The sequence below is a fragment of the Phoxinus phoxinus genome (genome assembly GCF_949152265.1).
Source record: "Phoxinus phoxinus genome assembly, chromosome: 12".
NCBI classification, from domain to species: Eukaryota; Metazoa; Chordata; class Actinopteri; order Cypriniformes; family Leuciscidae; genus Phoxinus; species Phoxinus phoxinus.
The window spans coordinates 8,645,025-8,662,382 of NC_136887.1; the positions used below are offsets into that span (position 1 = coordinate 8,645,025).

Genomic DNA, 17,358 nt, shown 5'->3' on the forward strand with positions numbered 1-17,358 from the left:
AAGAATCATGTGACTCTAAAAGTACTGAGGAATTACTGCATGATTTACCAAAGTTGCCAGATGGACATAAAACATCGCTGGACAATGAAATTACTTTTAAGGAACTCACAGAGGCAATGCAGCAGTTGTCTTCAGGTCGGTCTCCAGGAATAGACGGATTGCCCGTTGAATTTTATAAGGAATTTTGGAATGTAATTGGAGTGGATTTGTATGGAGTATTTTTTAATTGTTTTAAGGAAAAATCACTCCCGTTAAGTTGTCGACGTGCAGTTCTCTCATTGTTACCAAAAAAGGGGGATTTATGTTTATTGAAAAATTGGAGACCAGTGTCCTTATGTCTGGATTATAAGATACTGTCAAAATGTCTGGCTAATAGAATGGAGTATTGTTTAGAGTTTTTGATTGATAAAGCTCAAACGTATTGTGTCCCAGATAGGTCAATTATAGATAATATTTCTGTGTTACGAGATTTAGTTGACTTTAGCCACCTTAATAATAGTGATCTTGGAATTTTATCATTAGACCAAGAAAAGGCATTTGACATGGTGGATCATGGGTATCTTTTTAATGTTTTAAAACATTTTGGTTTTGGTGAAACTTTTTTATCAAATGTTAAATGATTGTACTCCAATGTATTTATCATGGTAAAGGTTGGTGGGGGTCTTAGTGCTCCAGTACCTCTTGGTAGAGGGATCAGACAAGGCTGTCCACTGTCTGGGCAGCTATATAGCCTAATGATCGAACCTCTCATACATAGACTAAAGAAAGATTTACAAGGTGTGTTATTTCAAAATGGAAGTGAAAGTGCAAAATTGGTTTTGTCCGCTTATGCAGATGATATTACGGTGTTCACAAGATATCACAAGGCAAGAGGATATTAGACGTTTAAATAACAACATTAAGCTTTATGAGAAAGCGTCCACGGCCAAAGTAAATTGGGAGAAAAGTGAGGGTTATATTATGGGTCAGTGGGACGAGGTAGGATATCCACAACTTCCAGGTGGCTTGAGATGGGGAAGGGAAGGTTTACAAGTTTTTGGGTGTTTTTATAGGCAATACACAATACAAAATGAAGAACTGGGAGGGTATGCTGGATAAGATGTCTGCCCGATTGTCTAAGTGGGAATGGCTGTTACCACAGTTGTCTTATAGAGGGAGAGTTCTGGTCGCCAATAACCTAGCAGCTTCTACACTTCTACACATACGTTATATGTGAAATTCAGAGGAAGTTGGTAATTTTTTTTCCGGAGTGGCGAGCACTGGCTCCAAGCATCAGTGATCTTTTTGCCAGTTTGCCAGGGAGGACATGGCTTGGTGGATGTTAAGAGTCGTATCTACGCGTTCAGATTACAAGCAGCAAAAAGATTCCTTTATCAAAAAGACTTATTATGGACTCTTACATCATGTGCCATCTTGCAGAGGGCAGGTGGGCTTGGTCTTGACAAACACCTGTTTTTAATGAGACTGGAAGATATTCATTTGTCTGAAATTACACCCTTTTATCAGACAATGTTTCACATGTGGAGGAATGTTTTAAAGGTGGACAGAGATGGGAGCAGTTCTATTCACTGGGCTCCCGAGGAACCATTGTTTTTTAACAACATGATCCGGACAAGACTTTTGTCCTCAGTGAGTGTGCGAGCATGTCTGCTCAGGAATGGTATCGTGAAGCTGGGTCATCTAATGGATAAAGATGGATGGAAATCTGTGGAAACAATTAAGGAAGTGACTGGTTTACGATCACAGAGACTTGCTTCAAAACTGATAGAGGAAATTTCTCTGGCAATGCAAAGAACTTATGGAGAAAGTATATCAACAGGACAAATGTCAAACCAGAGTGACATGAAAGATTTTCCAAGGATCAGTATTTCGTCACTAAGGTGTGATGAGAATGAAGGGGAAGTTGCTGATTCAATCTTGAATTTCTGGACACCTCAACTGGAGTATCTGCATTGTGTTTCAAAGAAGGCACTTTAACACACAGCAGTTAAGGTGATACATCAGAAGTCACTGAAGAGACAAAAAACTTCCAGATGGCTAGGGTTGTTGGGACCAGACTTCCTTGTAAGAGACAGGTGGAGGACCCTGAACAAACTCCCTGTAGAAAAGCGGACTAGTGATCTGCAGTGGAGGATCTTACACGGGGCGATAGCTACGGACAGGCATGTGGCACACCTGAACCCAGCAGTGGAGGGGCAGTAGAGGTTTTGTGGTGATGGTGAAGATTTAGAGCATATGTTTTTAAAAAGTAATAGATTGAATAATTTGTTTGAATTACTTGCAACTTGGTTTCAGGGGTTTGCAGAAGAATTTTCAGACAAAATATTTATAGGAGGTTTGAAATATCGTTTTTTTATTAAGAAGGAGAGTATGTTTATTGAATTATCTAATATGGACAGCAAAATTGGCCATATGGAAAACAAGAAAGAATAAGGGCCTAGAGTTGGCAGCAAAGAATTCTGATGTATACGAGTCTGGTGGCAGCAAGATTGAGAACGGAATTTGCATATTACAGTCTCACAAATAATGTACCTGCGTTTTGTGAAATTTGGTGCATTAAAGGATTAGTTCACTTTTAAAGTGAAAATTCTGTCATCATATACTCACCCTTAAGTTGTTTCAAACCTGTATGAATTTCTTTCCTCTGCTGAACACAAAGGAAGATATTTAGAAGAATGTCAGTAACCAGACCGTTTTTGGTTCCCATTGACTTCCATAGTAGGAAAAAAATATACTATGGAAGTCAATGGGAACCAAAAACTGTCTGGTTACTGACATTCTTCTAAATATCTTCGTTTGTGTTCAGCAGAGGAAAGAAATTCATACAGGTTTGAAACAACTTAAGGGTGAGTATATGATGACAGAATTTTTACTTTAAAAGTGAACTAATCCTTTAATGAGGTTTTATGTGTTGTACATGATGATCAATTGGTCTTAGGTTTTTAAAGAATATGTATTTTATTTTATTTCCCTTTCAATATTGTTGGGATATGATGTTTGAATTAGGGATGTAAAAATTTGAATTATTATTTGAATTATACATTGAATGTGTATGAGATACAGTGCTATGCATAAGTTTAGACACCCATGCTAAAGTTGACTAAAAAGAGGATTAAAAAAAATCATCTTTTGGAAATTGAACTTAATGCCTTAATTTAAAAAAATAGGAAAAATCCAACCTTTAAGGACACCAATTTTCTTTGTGAATGAATAATGTATCGTGAATAAATAAATGTTCTTCCTTAAAATACAGGGTGCATAAGTTTGGACACCCCTATGTTAAATTCCCATAGAGGCAGGCAGATTTTTATTTTTAAAGGCCAGTTATTTCATGGATCCAGGATACTCTGCATCCTGATAAAGTTCCCTTGGCCTTTGGAATTAAAATAGCCGCACATCATCACATAGCCTTCACCATACCTAGAGATTGGCATGGAGTACTTTCCATAAGATCATCTCTCAATGCAAATCAAACCAGCTATTAGGCTTACTGAAATAAAACCATGCCAATCTCTAGGTATGGTGAAGGCTATGTGATGATGTGCGGCTATTTTAATTCCAAAGGCCAAGGGAACTTTATCAGGATGCAGAGTATCCTGGATCCATGAAATAACTGGCCTTTAAAAATAAAAATCTGCCTGCCTCTATGGGAATTTAACATAGGGGTGTCCAAACTTATGCACCCTGTATATTAAGGAAGGGTGCATAAGGAAGAACATTTATTTATTCACGATACATTATTCATTCACAAAGAAAATTGGTGTCCTTAAAGGTTGGATTTTTCCTATTTTTTTTTAAATTAAGGCATTAAGTTCAATTTCCAAAAGATTATTTTTTATTCCTCTTTTTAGTCAATTTTAGCATGGGTGTCTAAACTTATGCATAGCACTGTATAAAGAGTGAGTAAATAAAAGCTGTTCAATTCTCTCGCTCTCGCTCTCGGAGAGTAAGAATGAAGACTTGCGAAAGACATTACATACATACTGTTTTTATTTTTCAGGAATGTATCCTATCAAAATGTATCATCTGAGATCAAAGCACCTGCATCACTTATTTGTTGTAAACATTTTAAATGCTGCTGATAAATATTAATCCAAGACCTTTTGATGGTCTGTGTTTTTTATATTTGAAAAATGCATTACTTGCATGATTTTAAACACAAACACAATACATTTTACAACTATTTTAATAAGTAGATTTTTTTTTACTGGATATATACTCTATTCTATTGCTATAACCTTTGAAATTTGGGCATAAACCAATGTTAATGTATACTCAAAAAAAATAAACAAATAAGGATAATCACATCAATATACAAATTCAAACATACAAATGCTTTTGTTGTTTTTCTCACAAAAAAAAGAGGAACTGCAAGGAATAAGTCGGACTGTCATTTACTCCTTCCTAAAGCTTCTACATTCTTCAGCAGATCAATGTCTGGCACTGTGCAAGTGTTGATCTTCATGCCATCGATTCTTCTTTATCCTTGAATGCTTTCATCCGTGCCTGTTTAAATAAGAGAAACACAACGTTGTATTTGCAAATGACTTCAGAATCTTTGCCTGAGAACCGGCCCGTCGCCAAGGGGGGGGGGTTGGGGGGCAGACGCTTTAAAAGGAACTCCACTTTTTGGGGATATATTCTCATTTTCCAACTCCCCTAGAGTTAAACAGTTGAGTTTTACCGTTTTCAAATCCATTCAGCCGATCTCCGGGTCTGGCGGTAGCACTTTTAGCATAGCTTAGCATAGATCTTTGAAACTGATTAGACCGTTAACATTGCTCTCAAATAAATTACCAAAGAGTTTTGAAATTGTTCCTATTTAAAACTTGACTCTTCTGTAGTTACATCGTGTATGAAGACAGACAGAAAATGAAAAGTTGCGATTTTCTAGGCCAATATTTCTGCGTAATAATCAAGGAACTGCTGCCGTACCATGAGTGCAGCAGGTGCAATGATATTACACAACGGCTGAAAATAGTCCCTAGGTAACTTCCAACGTGACCGGCACTAAGTTTGTAACATCATTGCGCCTGCTGGTACGGCAGCAGCAGTTCCTTGATTATTACGCAGGAATGAGAGTATAGTTCCTAGTCATATTGGCCTAGAAAATCGCAACTTTTCATTCTCCATCGGTCTTAGCACACGATGTAACTACAGAACAGTCAAGTTTTAAATAGGAAAAATATCGAAACTCTTTGGTCATTTTTATTTAGAGCGATGCTAACGGTCTAATCAGATTCAATGATCTATGCTAAAAGTGTTACCGCCAGACCCGGAGATCGGCTGAATGGATTCAAAACCGGTAAAACTGTTTAACTCTAGGGGAGTTGGAAAATGAGCCTATTTCCAAAATAAGTGGAGTGTTCCTTTAATAAATACTTTATCAGCAGTTTATCCTGGGATGTGTAGGTTGTGGGGTGTGTTACTTAAAACTATTTCAAAGAAATATATTTAAAAGTGTTTTTAAATGGGAAGCGCATCTCCTTAGACTTTCCCTTCGCCTATAATCAGAAAATGTATATTTAACGCATTATTACACAAAACGGAACTTGAAACATTATAAATGACTAGGCTAATCACTTGAACTATTTTAATGGGGAGTAGAGGCGTCACTCACAAGTTTTTGTTACACATCAGTATGCTACAGATGTACATATTTTATTGCTATTTGGTATGTGTTGTACGCCATACCGGCATGATTCAACCAGATGGAACTGGATTAATATTCTGAATGTTCTGATCCAATCTAACTTGTGACCTGTAATGCTGCCTGAATCATAATCATACACTGTTCATTTGTTTTGTGTAGTTTGTAGGATGGACTATCTTTGTTTTTTGGTGTTAATATAGAACTATAGGTCTATTTCAGTAATAATACGGGATTTTATTGTTTTGGTGGTTTGGTGATTGTTTTCTCAGATCAAATGTTCTGTCACAAAATACATGTCATAAAAGCGGCCACGTGCGCTCCACTGACTTCACTCCTGAAATTCGCTCTTCATTTGCATAAAGTTAAACAGATCTCAACTTTGTTGCATGGCTGGACACGCAAATATTAATTTAAGTCATCTGGTGCAGCTATACTTCATATTGTCTCCATGATATCTATAGTCACATTGGCCAGCCTTAAAGGGATACTTCATCTCTGGAAAGATGAATGTGTATTTAAAATGGGTCATTTATGTAGTAGAAATGTGATTTTTTTTATTTATTTGGAGCCTTCTAGACTGAGAAAAGCCAGACAATTTATTTTTGGCTTATGGGGATGAAAGACAACAACTCCCAGAATGCACTTGCTTCGCTGCCCTACGTGGCCACTCCCAAGCCACGCCTACCGGTAAGAGCGCAGTTAAACAACAAGGCTAGGCTACTAGTGAGTCTCCGTGACGAGTCTGCCTGGGATTTTGCTTTTGAGTTCAACAGTCGCCATTCATCATGTTTACTGTGGCGAGCAGGTTGAGACTGACGGCCGCGGGAGAACGACGCAAGGCCGGTGGCGTGATTACTGATGAGCGACACCTGTGAGACCCACCGTCTCGTATCTTTCACGGAGGAGAGGGAATTTTCTTAGCAATGGTAAAACGCACATCAACCGATCACTTGTTTAGCGTTCATGTAAACGCTACATTCAGATTCACCAATCGGAATGAATTCAGTTAGATTGAAACAAAAGGTGTGCATGTAAACAATGAATGGCGACTACAGAAAGCAAAAGCTGAATCCCGGACATTTTGGACGATCTCGATGTCCGGGGAAAAGAGGATGTATGGTAACCCAGGTACTACTCAGCTTTCTAAACAGAATAAGAACCCGTTAGCTTAGCTTCCAAAAAAAAAAGATGGCTGACACTATTTGTACATTCTGTGAGTGAGATCTATGGGCGGGTTGAAAACATGCGGATCTAGCGCCTCCTACTGGCTGTAGTTTTTAGCCTCTGGCCAAAAAATAATCAGATGACGCAAAATGACGATTTTTACGTCATTGGAGGATTTTTTCCAGACAAAAAATACATTAATCTCTCGTCTTAGGGGAATATAGCATGGTAATTCAAAAACACTACAGATTTTCTACTGATAAAAAGCTTAATGCTAAATCCTGAAGTATCCCTTTAAAGCAGACATTTTTTGACATGTCTTTGACTGTTAAATAAGCTAATGTTTCAATAAGCAAGAAAACAAATCAGTACACACATGCTCTGTATGTGCACTTCAGGGATGTGTGCACAGAAAACTGTCTGAGCATGAGAACCGAATCGAGTTGTCCTTCGAGTTTCATTGTGCTTGAATGGTGGAAAATCACTTTTAAACACGGTAACATTTTGAACAATCGTAATGTATACCGCTGTCAAATTTCTGTCTGTATATCGCCCACCCCTAAAGGGAAATAATACTTTCCATGTTCAGTCTTACCTCAAAAGTTTGCAAGACATGTTTGCACACTTCAGTCAGGTTGTTCAGCCCATTGCGCAGAGGTTCAGATGCTGCAGTTCCTTCTGCAACATTGATCAGAGAGCTAATTATTAACACTCTTATGTTCACTAAAAATATACATGTTTACATGCTGTCTACAGTCATGATAAACCTGACATTTCAGCCTTTTAACCATTTTTAAGAAAAGGAATGTCAAAATTATAAATTATTATTTATATTAATTTAATATACATATATAAAATGTAAAATATATATATATATGTATATACACTGCATAAAAACATGGGTCGATTTTCACATTATCCTGAACAAAAACAGCAGACAGGCTGAATGAAACTGTAAATGTATCCTCTGCCAGTAGAGACTTGCATACGAAACAGCAGAAATATAGTTGTTACCTTGGTAACCCCTAAACACAAAGCTGTGCTTATAAACAGCACTTTAAGCATTACATGTAGGTAATATGAAAAGAAAATGCCATCGACCCTTTTCTGAAGAGAGTCATCTCCCTTCAGATATACATTCGTATAACTGAAAGCGTGAGCCTGCAGAACAACAGCGCTGTGTTTTACTCAATCGTGCAGTGCTCACATTTAATATAATCATCGCCCGTTTTGAAGTTAATAATCACATTCAGCCATATCGCAATTCCTGTTTTCCCATTCCCAAATTTAAGACCTCTTAAAATGATAATCAAGACTTATTCTATTTAAGAATTTTTATGCCTTTAAATTTGATAAAACTAAATTAAGACTTTTTAACCCCCTGAGGTCGGCAAACGCGCGGGCGCGTTTTGCTCGTTTTTTTTACATAGTAGCAAAATAGACCTAAAATACTCCGTCAGTTTTGGTCATACAGCCTTAAGAAATATGAAAAAATAAGCTGTTAAATGTCTACTTTTTTATGTGTCCACTTACAATCGAAATAAAACATTGTGCTTTTGTAAAATAAAGAAAGTAAACAGGGAGTGCTTTCTGCCTCTCCGTCTCCGTGAACTTTTTTTCTGAAGCACTTCTCTAAACTCAAACAAAACTCAGCGAATACTATTCACTCAGACATGAGCTATATATCTCTGTAATCATTTAAGTGTGTAGTTTTAAATTATCTAATTCAAAACTAAAAGAAATATTCTCTGTTTATGTAATCTATATATAAAGAGCGAGAGATCAGCCGGTTTCATTATCGTTCTGGCAGCTCATTACTCTGCTAATGTGACACGCCCATCGAGAGCGCGCCGCGCGCTATTCAAACGCAGATCTGAAGCAACACATGCAAACCAGTCAACGCTCACAACAGCTGGATAACACGCTCGCTGTGAGGAATAATAATATCGTGATAATCCTGGAAATTTTACCTCAAACGTGCTGGAGTAGCCTAACAACGGATCCAGCTGCAGATGATCAGTAAGTGCTTTGTTCTAATCGCGATATGAAATGGTGTCTGCAAACCGCAAAAGACTGTTTAAATTTGAATCGCGTTTCTGTGTTTGAATAAATGAACGGCACAGACGCATTGTTGCTGTTTAGCTACTACAGCTGGCGCGTGTCTGTGTGAATGAAAATATCTATATTGCCTACTGAGATGAGTAAAAATCGACTGAATACGTTGAAATAAAATGTCTTTGGATAAGCAACATATTAAACTGCAAATTAACATTCATGCCCTAATATATATTAGCCTATAAAAGACAATATGTTACAGACTAAATATGAAAGACAACATTTCGTTTTGGATAGATTATAAAGTTTTTACTGCCACATCAAAACCTAATTTACAAGGTGCAAACAAAATCTTAAAATATCAATATAAGCCTTGTCTTTAAATTATTTTTGTGTTTTATTAGTGACAAATTTGGGGAGAGGATAGCCTACATCCAAAACTTTCTGAAAATACGAATGAGAATTAACTGCACAATTACTAGAAATGTTTACCTTGGATATTATACAATTTGCAAGCATACACAGTTTGTGGAAAAATACACTTTTTTCAAGATGTTTCCAACTCTGAACCAATTCTGTAGTTATATATATATATATGTATGTGTATGTGTGTGTGTGTGTATATATATATATATGTGTGTGTGTGTGTATGTATATATATATATATATATATATATGTGTGTGTGTGTGTGTGTATATGTGTGTGTGTGTTGTCTTTGCATCTTGTGGCTCAGTGACACCTATGAATTGCTCATTAGTATGCAGCATTAGCAGGTCTTTGTCTTCTTCTCAGGTGGGAATGAGGACATTATTCATGACCTCGTTGGATCATTCACGCCCACCTGCATATTGCCTTTCCAAACAAAAAGTGTCTTACAAAATTTAAATCAATCTATTGTTTAATGTGAACGATTAGCCCGGATGATTTTCAGATCATTTTAAAGTAAACACTTTAGCCGACAACATCCATTAGTCAAAAGTATTGTGGGAATATGTGAAGTTTGTCGTTTCTGGTCTTATAGCAGACAATTTAAGTTTGAGTTTTTTGAATAACCACGCATAAATAATATTCTCTCAAAAATGCAAACATGTACATGCATGTTGCTCACATATTATGATAGACATGTTCGTGCTAAATAGAGTGTAATTACACCTTTGCCATTAATATGTTTATAAGCAACTGAAAAAAATACAAATATCAGGTCATGTCAAAACATCTCAAGGACCCCAAAAACACCTTAGACTCCAGAGGGTTAAAGGCGGGGAGCCGGGGACCATGTTGATAAACTAAATCCATTTCTAAAAGTGTCAATCTAATGACTTGTTAATTCAAATACATACAATGCAAGAAACACGTTTATAAACATAACATGTATGCACCTGGACATTTCTAAAAAGCACACTTTGACAAGCTGTTTCAAAGTCCCACAACAAACTCCAAACTAACTTCATTTTGGCCTGATGTGGTTCTAAATGTCGTCACCCCAGTTCGTTCTTCAATTTTGCGTAAAGTATATTGCGGTATATTCAGGCTCTCAGTGCAGAGCTATTCTGATTTTACTAAACACAACTTGAAATGACTGGTTGTGTTGGTTCAGCAAAAATCCACACTGTAAAAATCTCATACAACAAAAAAATCTTAGTACTAATTTCCCCCAGCTTTTTCTTGTTGACTCAACTTTTGTAAATAACAGTTTTACAAACTGAAAATAAGTTATCTGCGATTGAAAAAATCTGTTTAATTGAGTCACCTTCAATTTTTGTTTTCTGGAGAGATTCTGTAACAAATATTTTGTAGTTGAGCCAATTCAACATTTTGTGTCTATTGGAAACAGAAGTTCTTATTAAGAATAAACAGGTTCAGAAGGGGGTTTTTTTTATTGAAAATGTTTGGTCACCATTTTGGTGATGAGCGTTTCCTTGAGTTGGTCAGTTTGACTCTTGGCATTTTATGCGAGTTTGTGGTCTTTGTAACAGTGTTTAGCAAAGCACATCATTTGTTGCAAAGAAGGCCATAAACAAAAATGATCAGGTGATCTAGAGTACTGCATCATAAAGGGAATAGTTTACTCCTCTTATTCTTGATCAAAATATATTATTTGTGAATAGAAAACTTTTATGCAACAGATTCAGAATTTTTTTTTGGACACACACACACACACACACACACACCAAGAATCAGCATATGAATCTCGATAATGGTGACATGTTTCATGCCACAATGCATGCTGGGATTTCAATACTATGGTGGCTCTCAGCATGCATTGCGTCATGAAGCAAGTCACCATTGTTGAGATTCATATGCTGATTCTTGATGTGTGTGTGTGTGTGTCAAGAATTCTTCTTTAAAAGCAGAATTCAGAATGTCTGATCTGCAGCAAGAAAGTGTTGCTGGTACAATATGAATAAAAAAATAATCACTTTTGGTCAGAAAAAAGATTATTGATTTATTCTAGTTTATGAGGCTGAGAACTTGATCATCTTGGTTTCTTAGCAATAAATTATGTGTTTTCCTAAACACTGTTACAAAGACCACAAACTCACACAAAAAGCCAAGAGTCAAACTGACCAACCAAAGGAAATGCTCAAATGATTTTCAATAAAAAAAAAAAATCAACATCTAAACCTGTTAATTCTTAACCCTCTAGGCGCCACGGTCGAGTTTACTCGACAAGATGCGGCACTGAATAAAACGGCCGATTTTGTCAAATAGGGTGTCAAATTTCCTTCGACCTCCCATCCACTAGTTGGCAGACATGTTATACTTCATTCCCGACTCAAAAAAATGTCATGCTTTTATACAAAATCTTCGAGCAAGAGCGCATTGAACAAAAGCGGAGCTAGTGTGCGAGTGAGCCATTTTATCAGAGCAATATTGTCAACGTCAGCGAGTATTTGCATTAGATTATTATTATATAATTGCATCAATAAAGCTTACCCAAAATGAAGTGTTGGGTCTTCTATTCGCGGACCCTGGTTTTGAAGGGAAATATCTGCCTTCAGAAGTTGACGGTGATTATGAAAGTGAAAGTATAGCCTGTACGTTCACTTTCAACAAACAGTGAATCCTTTGCCCAATGTAGATGGTCCTTTGCCCAATGTCAGTGGTGGGAACAATGTTTCCCGGGGTCGGAGTGTTCATCGCGAAGTTAGCAGGTGTGTTATTGTTGTGGGGAACGAGGAGGGAGATTTTTTACCGCGCTAGCCATGTAGTTTGTCTTCTGACCGTGTGCCTCTCCGCAATCGCGGCGACATTATTGTGGTGGAGACTTTGTCTAAAGCTACTGGGTATGTTAGACGAGGTCAAAGTATTCATAGGACAGTTATGGGGCAACGTGGAGGAAGGTCGGGGAGTCGCAATGACAGTCCGAGCTGTGCGCACTCGGCGCGCGCGCGCGAGGCAGATCTGGCCGCGCCCGCGCTGCTCGTAGCAGGAGCAGAGGCGGTGTGACACGGGGCAACTAAACAGGTCTTGTCTACTTGTGTTTGTGTGTCATATGAATAATATATATATATAATCAGAGAGTGCCTACTGTATGTAGTAAATGGAAAATCTCTACAGCAAAAGGCCAACATGCATTCGGTTTGTTTCTACCATTTATTAGTAATGATTTACACAGTTTTTTTACTACTTACTATTTACCTGAGCATTCAGTATTGTGCAATATAGCATACAGAAGGTGAGGGACATTTTGGGGGGAAAGAAGTGCTGCATTTTATCATTTAAAATTGTGACTTTTCATGAAAATTCTATAATCCAAGATGGCCGCCACCATATGATGCCATAATATGCAAATTAGATGGGAAAATGTAATCCCTACATAAACTTTGGGTCATCCTTAATATTTCTCTAATTTACAGAAAGTCTCTATCTTTTATCACATTTAAGATATAGCCTTTTGAAATTAAGATGTCAAAATCGAACGTTTTAGGAAAAAATCTCTGGCGCCTAAAGGGTTAAGACCTTCTGTTTCCAATAGACAATTTTTTTTTTTTGAATTGGCTCAACTACAAAAGATTTGTTACAGAATAGTTAAGCAATAGTAATAGTTTCAGAAAACAAATAATGTCACGTTGACTCAACTAAACGTTTTTTTGTGTGTGTGTCACAGACAACATATTTTCAGTTCGTATAACTGTTATTTACAAAAGTTGAGACAAGAAAAAGCTAGGGGAAATTAGTACTAAGATTTTTTTTTTGTTGTACAAACTTAATTTTTTAAAAGTGTGTTACTAGATTTGTTTCTAGAGACGTAACAGTTTGACCTTCAATTATTGCACCACGTATTTATGCCTACAAATTAGTGGTTTTCATTACAACAAAATGCCAAGACAGTAAACAAATCATAGATACTAGGCTATAATGCTGCACTAAATGGAAAAGTGATTTTTATTTTCAGTGACTATGAATGTTAAATGTTATCAAACATGGTACTGGTGTTGCCTAAAGTACAGCTACGGCTAAAGGTCCTTGCACACCCAGTCCGAAAAAAATAAATACGACCTCGCATATTGTGTCAATCATGTTTACACACTGCCAGAGCTTTCGTCTGTCATAAACAAAAATTCGGATTAGGTTTGATTTTCTGCATTCTTCGCAGCCGTAGCATTTTGACAATTCACAGCCACTGAATGACAAATAGGAAAAATCAAGATAGGAACATTTCTGACTCAAGTGTGCAAGGACCTTAACTATCAGAGATGACATGCTGAGGTGAATAAAGGAGTTCCCTCACCTCGCGTCTGTATCCGAAAGTTGATTTTGCTTTCCGATGGGTGTGTGATGCTGTATCCGCAGAATTCCACGTCCTGACTGAGGAAACAAAGTCACGCATGAATCAAACTAAACACTGCCAAGACAGACAGATGCAGAAATACAATTTTTCATTTCAAAATGTTCATCTCAGTGTCCGTTTAGTGTAGGGATGCATCGATCCGATATTCAGTATCGGTATCGGCTCCGATATTGCCATTTTTGCCAGATCGGGTATCGGTCAGACGAGGCCGATCCAAATCCGATATTGTTAAGCCCCACAAAAGGCACAAAAACATTATAAAGCACCATAAAGTTGTCCTGCATTATATTATAAGTGTTCGGAAGCCATTATATAGTATAATGTGAGATAGAAATTAACATTTAAGTCATTAAATTCAAGATCACGTACACTTTTCCCTCCGCTGCAGCTGTCAGTCATTCTCCATTGAGCATCAAACAGCGCGCCGCGTTCGGTTACGACGGTCAACACGATGAAAAACTCTCTCCAAGATGATTCAAAGTTACTATAATTATACTTGATCTGTAGATACAGGTCTATGGTTTTGCATTAAACAACTTTATCTTGCTGGACTTTATTGCTGTAACTTACCTTAATCATGTTACTTTCTACCGGATGTCTGTCTCTCACAACACTGGAGTCAGAGCATTATAATTGTTCTTACGCACACAGTAACTGACATTTAAAACGGTTAAAAGAAAATGCTCAAACTATTGCATAGATAGATACTGAATAATACACTACGCATCAATATGTCTTTCCTTTGTGATTTGAACTTTTTAATGCGGACTCGATGCGCTGCGCGCTGTGACTCGTGTTGCTTCAAGCGCATCATTCTGCGCTCGGGATGCGCATAAGCGCTGTGTGTCGCACTGTATTGGGGCCTTTCATATAATACAGCAACGCAATGAACGATTATTAATAGCCTTTCTAGTTCTGTCCTATATATCATATGTTGCTGCCTCATTAAACCGCTGTGCTATACATTTAAAACATGTCTCAATTTTATAGTAGGCCTAGGCTATAAAATAATTTATCTTTTTGATTTTTGTTATCTTGTTTTTCATGAATGTATTTTACAACAATACAAAGAACAATGTGTAACGTTTTACCAAATTTAGTGTTACACTTATTGTCTCATATTTGTTCCCCACTAAATGTTTTTTCATGTTCTGATTTAATACAATGATTGTGCACTTGTGATTTTTCTAGACTAAATTTTACTGCTGAATTATCCACTAATCTAGTTTATAATAGCATTTTTGTCACAGATTATGATCATATTTTTTTTTTTATTTGTTGTTTTTCTTTATAATGAAGTTGTCTGTATTAAGTAGCTTGTGTTTAACACACAAAAGAGTGATTATCAGTTCAACACACAGTTATAGAAATTCTACTTGATTAAAAAGAAAAAACTGTGCTGGTATCGGAATCGGTCGATACTCAGAATGTTTGGTATCGGATCGGATCGATTCTGAAAAAATGGTATCGTTGCATCCCTAGTTTAGTGCATGTCCACATCACTTGTTTCGACAAAGTTCTCACTGATATCACAAAGGCAACTGATGTTGGTGGCTAAACAAAAGAAAAAACAGAGAAGCTAAATCGGGTCGCTTATCTTACCTCTTCATGATCATGTATCGGAGCGAGTTGCCCAGTGTGTGATCCTCTTCATGGAGCACAAACGTCACACAACCTTCATCTGCTCCATCTGTCCGGACCTATTGGAGAGTAGAAGACTGTTGATATATATCGACACACACAGCTGTGGAGACTTCCCGACAGAAGTGTGATGCCTAATATCACAAACACACTTGGACTTTTATTTTTAGGCTTGAATGAAGATATAGGCTATACATTACATTTCTGTATTTGCTATGGAGTGGCTAAATGTTCAGTTTTGTTTTCATGAGGCCCACCATGAGTAAATGAAGCTTTGTTTTCTGGTTATGATGGTTTCACGACTGGGGTTTCAGCAGCAACATGAGGTTTAACACCCTTCATACTGAAGTTTAATGAACTTGAAGTTGTAAATGGTGAAAGAGCCTTTTGGATGTAAATCAGATGATATTAGACATTCTCTACAGATGAAATGGTTTTGATACTCATCTGATAGTTTAAATCTGAACAATCTACAAATAATTTAACTAGGGCTGCAACTAATGATTATTTTGATAATGAACCATTTCTTTATTAATTGATCAATTGGATAAAACTGTTGCCTCTTTGTGGGTTATAGCCTATTGCTTACATATATTCACTTCAAAGCTACCTAAAATGTTTCTCCACTTTGATGAGTCAATATAAAATAAATATTTTCAAGATATCTGCTTTTATATTTTTGAAAAGCGGGCCTGAGAAGTGATCATATCTTTATTATATTACTAATATCTATATAATAACATAACATAACATTATACAATTATAATATAATATGCATCTATACAATATAAAGGTTCCTGGCATCAACATTTTGGAAAGGCAGATGTTTAGATGGCAAGATATTAATCACATCTATAACATCATATAAAAGCCATAATATATATGATATAATGTTATATAGATGTTATTAATACATAGATATGATTATCACTTCTCATGGTCTGCTTTTCAAAAATATAAAAGCCAATATACATTATTAGTACATAGTCTATTTACTTTGTATTGACATGTCAAAGTGGAAACATTTCGAATATCTTCACAGACAAAACACCATTCACACTGGCTAGTGATACATATTACAGTCTAGCAGTCCACGAATACATCAAGACACAACATTCACAACCGTCAAATTTGACCAAAAGCTGTACTAAAACCCCCAAAAATGAATGCGTGAATTAAGTTTTACTTACCATCTCCAGCGCGTGTTTCTGCCCGTGCTCAGCCATGCTGTCGTATTGAGACGCGCATGCGCAGTGTTATCAGCTTGTTCGGGTTGCTCACATGTAGAAATGCATACTTAGAATCTACATTTGACCGCACCAAACGTCGGCGAGCACGCCATCTTGGAACGGTCAACATGTCGTCACTCACAATAAGAATAAATGATGCCAAAACATTACGCAGCTTCTGGTTGTGAAACCTACGAGATTTAAATCTGCAGTTGGATATCTGAAAGAAATGGGATAACCTTTTTCAGGTGAGAATGTGTTGGTTTGTGTTTTATATGTATTAACTCAATAGTACAGGTTTTTATACTATGGTAACGTTTTAATGTTGTGGTAGCTGACGCTTTCGTCATGTTGTATTGTGTTAGTTTACCAAAGTCATCAGCTGAAGTATATTGCAGAAATAGAAATCCATTCATGCGCCAAACTACGGTTGTTCACGGACCGGTGTTTGAAACGGCCACTAATGAGAGATCTATGTAGTATTCTATGATTGCTCAAGGTGTTCGGCAGCGCCAAAACAAAATTAATAAAAATGTACTGAATTGTGACAGACTGGTTGTGAGCTTGCAGTATGAATCGAATTTGAAAAATAAAGATCTAAAAATAGAAAACAATGACAAAAAACGTCTTCTGTTGTAATATATATATATATAAAAAATGTAAATACATTTTTAATTTTATTTCAGTGTAATGTTTCATTTTAGTGGGGTTTTGTTTTGCATTTCAATTAAGATTATATAAATATATATATTTTTTAAGACTTATTTGGGCCATCTGGATGTTTTGCTGTGGGCACCGCTTGAGAATCGTTTATAGGACA

General features: G+C 36.7%; 1 protein-coding gene across 1 annotated transcript; it reads right to left on the reverse strand.

The window, feature by feature from the left end:
* Positions 1-3,972: 3,972 nt before the first annotated feature.
* Positions 3,973-16,984, reverse strand: polr1d (RNA polymerase I and III subunit D). Its single transcript, XM_079631344.1, has 6 exons — positions 16,909-16,984; positions 16,500-16,758; positions 15,271-15,368; positions 13,609-13,685; positions 7,413-7,495; positions 3,973-4,506 (listed from the first exon to the last, which is right to left on the reverse strand). Exons 2-6 carry the CDS (start codon positions 16,533-16,535, stop codon positions 4,462-4,464), a joined length of 339 nt encoding a protein of 112 aa, XP_079487470.1. The 5' UTR covers positions 16,536-16,758; positions 16,909-16,984; the 3' UTR covers positions 3,973-4,461.
* Positions 16,985-17,358: the final 374 nt, after the last annotated feature.